The sequence below is a fragment of the Trichosurus vulpecula genome, chromosome 1 (assembly GCF_011100635.1).
Source record: "Trichosurus vulpecula isolate mTriVul1 chromosome 1, mTriVul1.pri, whole genome shotgun sequence".
Classification (NCBI taxonomy): domain Eukaryota; kingdom Metazoa; phylum Chordata; class Mammalia; order Diprotodontia; family Phalangeridae; genus Trichosurus; species Trichosurus vulpecula.
Window position 1 is genome coordinate 241,237,255 of NC_050573.1, and position 12,048 is coordinate 241,249,302.

General features: G+C 33.4%; 1 protein-coding gene across 1 annotated transcript in view; it reads right to left on the reverse strand.

Annotated features, from left to right (window-relative positions):
* Nucleotides 1–12,048, reverse strand: part of ESCO1 (establishment of sister chromatid cohesion N-acetyltransferase 1) — a 61,904-nt gene that overhangs the window by 30,214 nt on the left and 19,642 nt on the right. The window contains exons 4-8 of the mRNA XM_036740958.1: nucleotides 10,336–10,432; nucleotides 7,957–10,112; nucleotides 6,007–6,121; nucleotides 3,465–3,528; nucleotides 1,990–2,107 (exon numbers count right to left, since the gene is read on the reverse strand). Of these exons, the coding sequence (XP_036596853.1) occupies nucleotides 1,990–2,107; nucleotides 3,465–3,528; nucleotides 6,007–6,121; nucleotides 7,957–10,110 (2,451 nt within the window). The 5' untranslated portion in view covers nucleotides 10,111–10,112; nucleotides 10,336–10,432. The remainder of the gene's footprint in view (nucleotides 1–1,989; nucleotides 2,108–3,464; nucleotides 3,529–6,006; nucleotides 6,122–7,956; nucleotides 10,113–10,335; nucleotides 10,433–12,048) is intronic.

Sequence of the window (12,048 nt, forward strand, 5' to 3'; positions counted from 1 at the left end):
AACTGTATATATTCAATAATTTTCCACAGAAATTATGCTATTCTGATATCACCAGAAAAACTTCCATTAAATATATACATCAATTAATCAATGAATATTGATAAATTCTTTGTACTTGTATCACCTGGGCCTAGAACAGTGCCTGGCAATAGGTATATATTTGTTGGCTGACTGATTGAAACCATCCCTACTCACATGGGAATTTACATTCTAAGGCGGAGATATCAAATAGAGTATATATAAAAATACATATAGCCTAAGATAAAGTGAATAAATAAAAATATATGGAAAGTAGTTAAATACAAGTTAATTTGAGAGAGAGGCGAACAACTAGTGCAGAGATCAGAAAAGACTCCATACTGATGATGGTGACTGACTCTCATCTCAAAGGAAAAGTGAGACTGAGATGGAAGTAAGGAGAAAGTAGTGAATTCTAGGCATAAGGAATGGCCAATGAAGACATGGAGATATGAAATGGAGCACCCTGTGAAAGGAAAAGAGGAAAGCCAGTTTGGCTGGATCAAAGAAAGACTGTAAAGACAGGTTGTACAGGGCTTCAAAAGTTAAGCAGAGGAGTCTGTATTTTATCATAGAGGCAATAGGGAACACTGGAGTTGGATGAGATTTGAGTAATGATTAAATTACAAACCTTATACAATGGAAAGATGTAGGGCCTTTGACAAAAGCAGGGAGGTTTGGAAGAGGGAAGGGTTGAGAGGAAAAAATAATGAGTTCAGTGTTACACATATTAAGCTTAAGATACTTGCAAGAAAGTGCTTACTACATACCAGGCATTGTGCTAAGTACAGGAATACAAATACAGGCAAATATAGTCTCTGCCCTCAAAGAGCTTACATTCTACTTGGGGAATAAAACATACAGGAAGAGCTGGAGGGGAACTGAGGGAGCTAGAAAATAGTTACAGCTTGGAGTACAGAACAGTGTAGCAATAGCTGGGAAGTGGTATGGAAACTGAGTTCTGGGCAAGATAAAGTGACAGCTCACTTATTATTTTAATTTTTAACCAATGAAAAATGGACCAGAAAATCCCATACATACTCCCTCTTTAATCCTATCAGGTAAACTTCAATGACAAAATCAAGATGATAAAAAAGTAAAGTAATACATGTTGGAGGGCATATGAGAAAACAAACACATTAATGCATGGTTAATGGAGCTCTGAAATAGCCCAGCTATTCAAGAAAACAACTTCAAACAATGTCTAAAAATTCACTAAACTTTGCATAACCTTTTACTAAGCAACAGTATTACTAAGCAATAGTATAGTAGCCTTTACCATAAAAAAGATCAAATAAAGAAAAAGGACACATAAATACAAAAATATTTATAGCAGTGCTTTTGGTGGTGGCAAAAAATTGAACGCTAAAGGGGTACCCATCAAATGGGAAAGGGTTGAACAAATTATGATACATGAATGTAACAGATTATTATTGTGTTGTAAAAAATGAGGAAAGGGAAGACTGATAAACTTTAAAAGTCTTATCAATTAAATGGGCAGAAGCAGAATAAAAAATTTATATAATAACATTATAAAGACAAACAATGTTAAAAAACTTAAGAACTACAATCAGTCCAATGACCACCACATTTCCAAAGGACTAATGATTAAACATGATTAAAATCCACTTCCTGACAGAAAGGTAATAAGACTCAAAGTGCAGACTGAGATATCTATTTTTTGGACATGGCCAATGCATGAGTTTATTTAGCTTGATTATGCATATTTGTTACAAAGTTTTCTTTTTCAATGCAAGGGGGTTGGGGGAGGGAGGTAACTCAAGAGAGAAAATAGATTTGTTACTTGAAAAAATGGAAATTTTTTAAAAGAATCAATAAAACAAGTTTTTATTTTTGAAAATTAACCATATCTGAAAATGTATTGTTATAAGGATTTGGCTGGGAAAGTATAGAGGTATATCTGGAAATGACTAAGATAGAAAAAAGCAACAAAATTTTAAAATAACTTACTATGATCAACTGCTTATCACCATCCTTCTCTGCTTCTTTTAGTTTTAAATCTTTTGAAATCTTTATTTCCAAAGGAGAATTGCACTTTGTTGATGATGAATGGTTTGGGAAACTCACCCTTCAAATTTAAAAAACAGATTACACTGAATTACATAATAACTCCAGGTAATTTCAAACATTTTTTTAAGCAATGTAGTATTTACTATGGTGTTCATGATTAAATAATGAATTCTAAGAAAAAAAAGGTTTTTCTAGACAAATTAGTAAGCCTGAATGAGCATGCTAATTAAGAATCTAAAAATGAAGAGACTAACTACTACGGATTTTTTTTTAACCTTGTAAATTGTTTGCTTATTTACTCCTTCAAATATGTGAGATAGTCTTTCAAAGTATACATACATTTACATAGGCTTAAAACACAAAAATAAATCTGCCATAAAAACTGGAAAAAAATTCTACAAAAACTGCAATACTTTTTATGTTTTGAGAATTAATGAAAATTTTCTTTCCATTTTCACTAATGTGATCAAATATATTAACTAATAATAATCTCAATCATGACTTTTTAAAAAATTGAACCTATGGTTTAAATGGCACAGGGAGATGATGGTTAAGAAACTCCCTCTACCAATGCAGATCAACAAGTCTTCTGAAACTACAATTTTAAAAGTTACTTGTAACACTGAAAAATTAAGTGACTTGCTCAGTATCACATAGCCAGTCTGAAAAGGGTCTTGAATACAAGTCTTCCTTGTTTTAAAATGAGTGTTCTGTCCATGATACTACAATGTCTATCATCATCTTTTAGCTTCTACTTCTTTTTTTAACTTGATTTTTCATTTACCTAACTTGTCAATTTGTTACGAGTATTTTCTTATCAAAGGCTACTAATTTTTTTCCCTACAGGAATTTACACTGATTTTGGAAAAACAAAACAAGATAAAAAGTCTTGTCAAATAAGCTAAATGGTAATTTAATCTCTATGACAGAATGGTGTCAACTGGAAAACAGGTTTGGATTAGCTTCTCCCCCAAGGATTACCAAAATACAGGTTTAGAGATGGAGTTGTTCAATTTTTCCCTTTTATTTGATTCTCTAATGCATTCTTCAATATATAACACAATGATTTATCAAATTTTAAACCAATCAAGACAGGCAACATGGCATAGTAGATAAAAAGCTAGTTCTAGTCAGGAAGAGTTGATTCACATCCCACCTTTAACAAACACTGGCTCTATGAACCCAGGTTAACTTTGTGAACGACTTTAACTTGTCAGTGACCTAGTAAGTCTATAAGATACAAAGCAGCTAGAGAGCTCCATCGGTGAAGGGAAATTACTTACTAGGAGTTCCCTATAAATAAAACAAAAAATCTACTTCTGCGGAGAACATATTCCTCTACCACTCCAAAACTTCAATTTGCCACAAATATCTTAAGAATTCATTTTTTCATCTAGATAAAGGTAATACCATACCTGTTATCACTGGTCTTAGATATTTGGTTATTAAAAGTGCTTATCAGCTGCTTAGGAGTTACATCTGTAATTTAATAATAAAAAAAGATCACATTCCTAGCTATATAACTGGTCAAACTACCACACAAAGTCAAAATATTACATATAAATTTATTAGTTTAATAAATTCATTTAATAAAAACCAATTAGATTCTCTTCTTTCCTACTTAGAGCCAATAGAATTATATTTGTTTCATACACCATGAATTTTAAGAAAGGAACAATGGGTAACCAATATAGGATTTTATCCCAAAACAAAATATTTTTATTATTGAATTATTTACTTATTGAGGTGTTTAATACAAACTTTTACATGTTGATGCACTATCAGTAGAATTGTAACCTGGTCCCGTTGTTCTGGAAATCAATTTATATCAATTATGCTCCAAAGTTACTTAATGGAGTATGCCCTTTGACCTACTGATACCACGATTAGGTCTATATCCCCCAAATTAAAAGGAAAAGGCTATATAGTTATTAAAAAAAAAACAACTTATAGCAGCTCCTTTTGTTGTGATAAAGAACTGAAAGCTAAGTGGGTACCCATCACCCAGGGAATAGCTGAACAAATTATGGTATATGAATGTAACAGAATACTATTGTGCAGTAAGAAATGACAACTGTTTCAGAGAAATCTGGGAAGACTGATGAATTGATGAAGAGTAAAGTTTTTGTTCACTTAATAACATTTTATTTTTTTCCAATTACATATAAAAATAATTTTCAAAATTCACTTTTATAAGATTGAGTTCAAATTTTTCTCCCTCCCCCGCCAAGATAGCAAGCAATCTGATATAGGTTATATATGTACAATCATATTAAACATACTTCCACGTTATTCATCATGTAAAAGGAGAATCAGAATAAAAGGGAAAAACCACAAGAAAGAAAAAAAAAAGGGAGAGAAAATAGCATGCTTTGATCTGCATTCAGACTCCATAGTTTTTTCTGGATGTGGACAGCATTTTCCATCATGAGTCTCTTGGAATTGTCTTAGATCACTGCACTGCTAAGAAGAGCTAAGTCTAGCATAGGTGATCATCACACAATGTTGCCATTACCATATACAATGTTCTCTTGGTTCTGCTCACTGATGAAGAGTAAAGTAAGCAGAACTAGGAGAACAATTTATACTACAGCAGGAATATTGTAAAAATAAACTATTCTTGAAAGATAAGAACTCTGGTCGATGCAATTACCAACCATTACTCCAGAAGACTGATAATGAAACTGCTGCCAACTCATGACAGACTTGTGAAATAAATACATTTTTGGACATGGCCAACATGGGAATTCGTTTTACTTAACTATATAAGGGATTTTGCATTTCTTCCCCCTGACCCCAGGGGAGGGGGATAGGGAAGTGGCAGAGGAAAAATAAATGCTTGAAAATTTAAAAAATAATTATTAAAATTACTAAATTTTATTTCTATTTTATAAAAAAATTTAATATTATTCAATTTTTTCATTTAAATTATTTTTTAAAATTTTAAATTATTTTTAAAAAAACCCAAATGGCAATGGGAGGCAGAAGAGAAACGAGGATAGTTAAGCCATTAAAAATACCAAAAAACTAAACAAAAAAGCTACACAAGTTCACTTTTATATAAAACCTTCTTTTTCTATTCTTTGTATAATCAAATGTATTCATGTTCATTATTTAAGTTTATAATTTTAAAAAAAACCTCTCTATTGAACTGATGAACCAAATTTTGGATTTACTCTTCTTTTTATGAGAACACATCAAGAAAGATGGGAGATAAATGTAACTCCAACTGCCCAGGTCTTATCTTTAGCATTTTCCTTTAGCAGAATGATAATCATAAATTTCTTTCTCTTCATTATCTGCCAATACATTCAAGAAAACAATGATCAAATGGCTCAAATAAGATTATTTTATCAAGGATGATTGGTTTAATCAAGATTACAACTATTTTGTAACATGTCATGCATATTTGTATGATAAAAGTGGAATAGATGGCAACATTTCTTAAACTGATCAAGAAACTTATATTGAGTTAGCAGCGTTAAACAAATAGAATTTCAGTAACTGAAGGTTATGATTAAGGATATGAAGTAATGAAAGACAAGAAAGGCCTTGTATTCTTGAACACTCTATAGTTGCTACTGACTAGTTTTAAGAGTATTAGTCAATTCTTGAAGATGTGAGTTATGGGTATTCTGAAATAAAAATAAAATAAAAAGCCACCGTATAGAGACTAAGAAGCTCCAGGAAAAGAACAAAGAATAAATGAGTTATGTTAGAACTCTTTAAATAAAACCAAATCACCAAGTTCTAGAATGTAAAAGAAAAGATAAAATGTTTACTCTCCTGGAATCTCACTATAAAAGGCTGCACTTTATCTGGAAATAACTTTTAAGTTTAAAAGATTTGAACAATGCTTAGTGAAATGAACAGTTATTATGGGGGGGACTTTTTTCTTACTCGGCAAAGTATCTCTGAACCCTAACAAATTCAAGTAACTTAATTTCAAAGTATTACCTGGAGATTTATTTTCTCCTGTCTCATTTTTGGCTTGATTAAGAAGAGGTGGCACTGCTGCAGCATTTTTCATTGGAGTGTTTTCTGGGCTAGATTCCAAATATAAGCTGAAACTCTGAACATACACAATTCAAAATTTTAATACATTCTGAATCAAACCATTTCTCCCTCTGTATTAATTTCTGTCCCCTAAACCAAGCTCTAGATGCTAAAACTGATTAAAAGAGAATATATAAAGAGAATTATATTTTATATTCACAAAGAACTTTACTTACTAATATTAAGGAGCTCCCCCAAAAATACATGGTTCATGAGTTATTCTTACCTTAATAAATTACAAGTTAAGACAACTGATTCATTCAAAAATTATCATTCCTACAAAAATTCAGCACAGCCTACAAAATTTACTTCAACTCTGGCCAATGTTACCTTTTCCCAACTGTCACTTCCTTTTTTCAAAAGTTAGTGATCTACTGCACAAATGACAAAGGATAGCATTTGAAATAACCAAGTGATTCAGTGTAGGTTGGGCAAGATTGAATGAGCTGGCCTTAGAAGTTAAAAGCTGACTTAACCAGGAATTTTTTACTTTCCCATCCTTCCTAATGGCAGCACACCCCATTCCTATCCTCTTTCTACCTATATACAATGTGCCAGTCTTGCTTCTACCTAGCTGAGGCACTACTATGGAATCAGATGATTCAGGTGAAAATCTCAGTTCTGACACTATATACCTATGTGACTTTAGGAAACTGAAAACACTTTTTAAGACCCATTCCTTTTTTGTAAAATGGAGAGCAAGAATTATACAGAGTAACTCAAGAATTGACAATAAAAAGATATGAGTATGTTAACTACAAAACCTTCTATGAATGTTAGCTGATAAAACTTGTTGGCTTATAAGGTAGTGTGACAATTTACACAAATACCTGGAAAGATCAGAGTAAGACTACTACAGTGCAATTCAGCATAGTAACTTTTGTGATGAAGTCGTCAATGAATAACGATCCCACTAGAAAAGCAGGATGGCCACCATTTGCATATCTACAGCTAGCACCCATTTTTAAAGGTTGTACTCTGCTAATTCCTTACTCATTATGATGAAAACTAAAAAAGGAACAGAAAATAAGAGTATATATTATGCTCCTTTTTGTCCCTCTGTGAGGTGTCTTAGGGCACACTGATTTATATATTTCAGGCTTCCAGAAATCAAACTCAAGCTCTTAATTATAAAGCCAGATGAATGTACACAGGATTTGAAATGACATGAACCGAAAATCAGATGAAGGAAATGGAAGGTTATTTCACCCGAAGAAGAAGTGAGGTGGGAGGATATAAAGTTCACTATTTACAAACATCATCTGGACTAGATGATTCCACATATTTTAATTGGCACCAGAGGGCTGAGCTAGGACCCTTCTTCCTATCATACAATAGTTAAGTCTGCATCAATGTTTCAGGTTTTTTAAACCACTTTCTAAAATATAACTATGTAAAAATTTTGACAAAAATAAGCTTGCTCCAATTTATATTAGGTTTAGACAAACAGGGTTAAAAACAACAGGAATTAAGAGAGTATGTGGGAATGTGTTAAATGAAGCAGGAAACAATCAGATTTTCTGCAGAAAATTTACAAATAAGGAACCATCAAAAAAAAAAAAAAAGACTGGCATTTCCACGGAAATTTAAAGACTACAAAGAAAGTACCTTACATTGCCTTCTACTGGTTTTAATGATCATCTCCCCAAGTTAGTAAAGACCTTTACCTGTCCATATCTTAATTAGTACTTGGTTTATACCTCTCTTACATACCTAACCTGACCTTAACAAATGACTTTTTAAACTAAAGGATTTTAGCTAAAGAAAATCATGACATGATTATTTGGGCCAAACTACTTTTTACAAAGTACCCATGTCCCTTTGATTATTATACACAATGAAATTGATTACCTCATCAAGTGTTGGTTCAAGAGAATGTTTCATCTGATTATCCAGTGATGGTTTGGGAGGAGGTTTAATGTGATTATCCAGCTGACCATTTTCAGTAGCCCTTTCTGTAGTTCTGTTCTTTTCAGTTGTTTTACCACTTTTGACTTCTTGAAAATAAACCTCTTTTTGCTTTTCCTCCTGGCATGCTAAATCTTTGTCATCACATGGTTTCAGCATTAGCAACTGGCTTTGACTTTTTGGATGATGCATTTCTGAAGCTGTCAGATGAATTGAAGCTTGTGGAAGTTTAGGTTTAGTTTTTAATGGGTCCAGTTTAGGAGCAATTGGAGAACCTAAACTATTCTGACGTAAGTGATTGACTTTTCCTAGTTTAATTTTGGTCCATTTGGATTTCTTACTAGCTAGTCTATTTAAACCATTTAATACACATTTTACAGGATTGGCTTTTCTACTGGGGAAGAAACGTTTGCACTGAACATTTTCATTTGGTTCCTTCTGAGTAATCATCTGTGTTTCAATTTCAGTCAGCTCCAACTTTGTTGGCTTCTCATCCTCTTTTCCACCTTCAGGCAATGAAGATTCTCTCTTCACCTCAACTGTATCTGACTCAATTTCACCTGCAATTTCTTCACATAGTTCAAGGATGCTAACACGTTTCGTCTTCACAACTTCGTCTGAATGTTTATCTGTGTTTCCTTCAGTCACTGTAGGTTGTGAATTTTTTGATTTTGTTTTGCTTTTCATTTTTGGATGAACTAACTCCTTCTTGTTAATTTCCTCATTCCTTTTTGGAAGCAGGGAAATGGCCATTTTTGCTTTTTTGTCTTGGGAGGAGATGACAGGCACTGAATTTTTTTCTTCTTTTTTAATTTCATGCTGTTGACATTTTTCAGATCCTTGTTTGAGCTGAGGAGCACAGGCACCATCCAACTTATTATTTATCTTGCATTTCTTTCTTTTTGGTGAATTTGATACTTCACTCACTCTGCTTCTGTCTTCTTTCGAGTCAGAGCTTGGGAGTTTTCGTTTCAAATTCTTCTGCACAACTTTAATTTGACTAGGCTTAGTTTTAGCTTTGCTACAGGACTCTGCTCTGTCAGTTGATATACTCTGCTTTAGTTCTAGAACTTGACTTTTAATTTCTCTGTTACGCAAGGACTTTGTTGAAACATCTGCTAACAGTTGTAGCCTTTGTGATCTCCTATTGAGCTGTTCATTCAACTGAGTGCCACCTTTTGATTTAGCAGTTTCTTGAGCTGATTTTTTCTGAGGTTTCTTATTTTGTCTTGGTTCTTGTGAATGTTTCTTCACAGTCACCTGGGTTTTGTGAATGCAGTTGGTAGATTTTTTCTCATTAAAGAAAGCCTTTGTTGACCTGGTGGCCATATGTGTTCCTAGTTCAGATTCATTTGTGTCACAGTCACTAGAAGATTTATTCAATGGTTTTTCTAATTCCTTGCAAGCTGATTTTGTTAGAGTCCTCTGAGAATTTTTAACTCCTTGTCCTTTTTTATTGTTATTTACTATTTTAGTTGATGTAGCAGAATTGTTTTCTTTTGATTTTCCCCTTGTAGATTTCATTTCTGACTCAGGACTCCTCTGAGTAGTTTTAAATGTCCTTGTAGAATGTAATACTGAATGCCTCGTTTTCAGCTGATGTTGACATTCATTTTCAAAATAAATTTTAGTTTCATTCAAATTAGTTTTCTCTGTCTTTCCTGGGACATTACTAGAAATAGTGTGATTAGACCCTGAAAGATTCTTATGTTTTACTTTGGAGGATTTGGGGGAAGTCTGAGGACAATTTATCCTATTTGGAGATTTTAGTGCTGATTTTGTTAATGGCAAAGTTTTATGGGTGGTTCTATTTAATTCAGTTTTGGTTTGTGACTTTTCAACTAATTTAGTCTGATAAGAAGACCTAGCAAAATTATTGGTGGTTTTATTGGTCACTGACCTGTCAGCTTTGACAAAGGTTTTGGGAGATTTTTTCTTCTGTACTTTACAGTTATTTGACTTTGATTTATTTGACACATGTCGTGTTTCGAAGTTTCTGTCTGTGTTTGCTGAGTTTGTCAGTTTGCTGTTGTTATCAAGTTTCCTCCGTTTAGCAGAATGTTCTACCAGTGTAGATTTCCTTTTCTGTGCTGCCATCTCTGCAAATTAAAAAAGAAAAAGTTTATAGCTCATTCTAACCAAGGCAATATATATAAATAGCCTCAATTTACCAGCATTTGAAAATTTAATTTTTGACTTACTCTTTCTATACAGGGTTACATAGATAGTGTATATAGTGATGACCCTCATATTTAAGCCATAATTTTTCTCATTTGAACACAATTTGGTTTAAGTTCAATATATCAAATGTGTTTTACTTACAGTTTCTCCCTAAAGGATGTAACTTCAGCCACCTTAACTTGTGAAAATATGACAAAAGCATTCCTTATAAACTTGCTCTTGACACATTACATTTTACCTAAAGGAAAGATTAGGTATGAAAATATTTCAATTTAATGAAAGAAGACAACAGCACTATTTCTCCTAAGATAGTGGGGAGTTGGGGGAAAGCACTAGTCTATGAATTACCACCTGGCTTGTAGACCCAAGCCTGCTACTTCATAGCAGTAAGATTTGGGGGCAAATCCTTTATTTATTTGAACTACAATTATCTAGAAAATGAAGCTAATACCTTCATGATCCAACTCACAGACTGTGAGAATCAAAAATAATCAAATATATGAAGAGTGTGCTCTGTAACCTGTATCGCAGTATTAATAGCAGCACTATGTGGTTCCACCGATACTGCAACTGATTTCTACATAACTAGTTAGTATTGGATTTTTTATCCTCATTTGGAATAATAATTTTTCTGTTATAGAAATTCAGTCACTGGAAGGCATCCTAGTAAAATGGAAAGAGTACAAAGTTTGAAAAATCAGAGGAAACTGGGTTCAAATCCTAGTTTTATCGCATTACCTGTGTGACCTCGGACAAGTCAATTAATCTTATCTTTGAAATTAGGGATGTCTCTAACGTATTACATCTTCATATTAACTTGTATTTTCATCTACCATCTCTCTCTTGGTTTTCCTCCTAACCATTTGACTGCTCTTTCTCAAGTCTTCTTTGCCAAATAAGTTATCCAAGTCACATCTGCTAACCATGAGCATACTACAAGAGTCTGTCCTGGAACCTCTTCTTGTCTCTCTCTAAACTATTTCAATTGGTCATCTCATCTGTCCCCTTGGATTCAATTAACATCTGTAAGCTAATGATTCTCAAATCTAGTAGTCCAACCCAAACCTCTCTGTGACTTCCTGTTTCATATCTCTAACTGCCTATTAGGAATCTCAAACTGGATATACCACAGACATGTTAAATTCAACATATCCAAAATTGAACTCATTATCTTTCCTCACCCCTTCTAAACTTCCCTCTTACAAAGGCACCACCATCTTCTCTCAAACCCCATGCTAAAGTCTGGTTATCCTTGACTCAATTCTCTCACCTTCCATATTCAATCAGTTGTTAAGGCCTGTCAATTTTACACCTTTGTATCATTTCTCACAAATGCCTTCTTTTTTCTTCTGATAATGCTATCCTGCTATAAGCCCACATCTCCTCATACCTGGATTACTGTAACAGCCTGCTTGTTGGTCTTCCTGCCACAAGTCTCTCCCCATTCCAGTCTATCCTCCACTAAGCTGTCAACCTGATCTTCCCAAAGTGCAAGTGCAATCACATAAACTTCCTACTTAATAAACTCCAGTGGCTCCCTAATATCTTCAGGATCAAATATAAAATCCTGTTTAGCAGGATATAATCCAATGATATATAAACAAATTTTATTCTTTGCTTATGCCATGCTAAGCAGTACATCCTATTCACCATCAGTCAAAAGTTCAGACTGGGTTCAGAGAAGGGGAGTTCTGTTGAAAAGATCCGATCTGGATGATGTAGTATTATGTCAAGCCTTGAAAAGAGGGTACAAGAATAACAAATTTATTGATCCCATAACCCTCTAAAGAAAGAATCAGGAAGTAGATGTAGGACCTACAAATATTAAGTAATTACATTAACATTTCCTGGTCT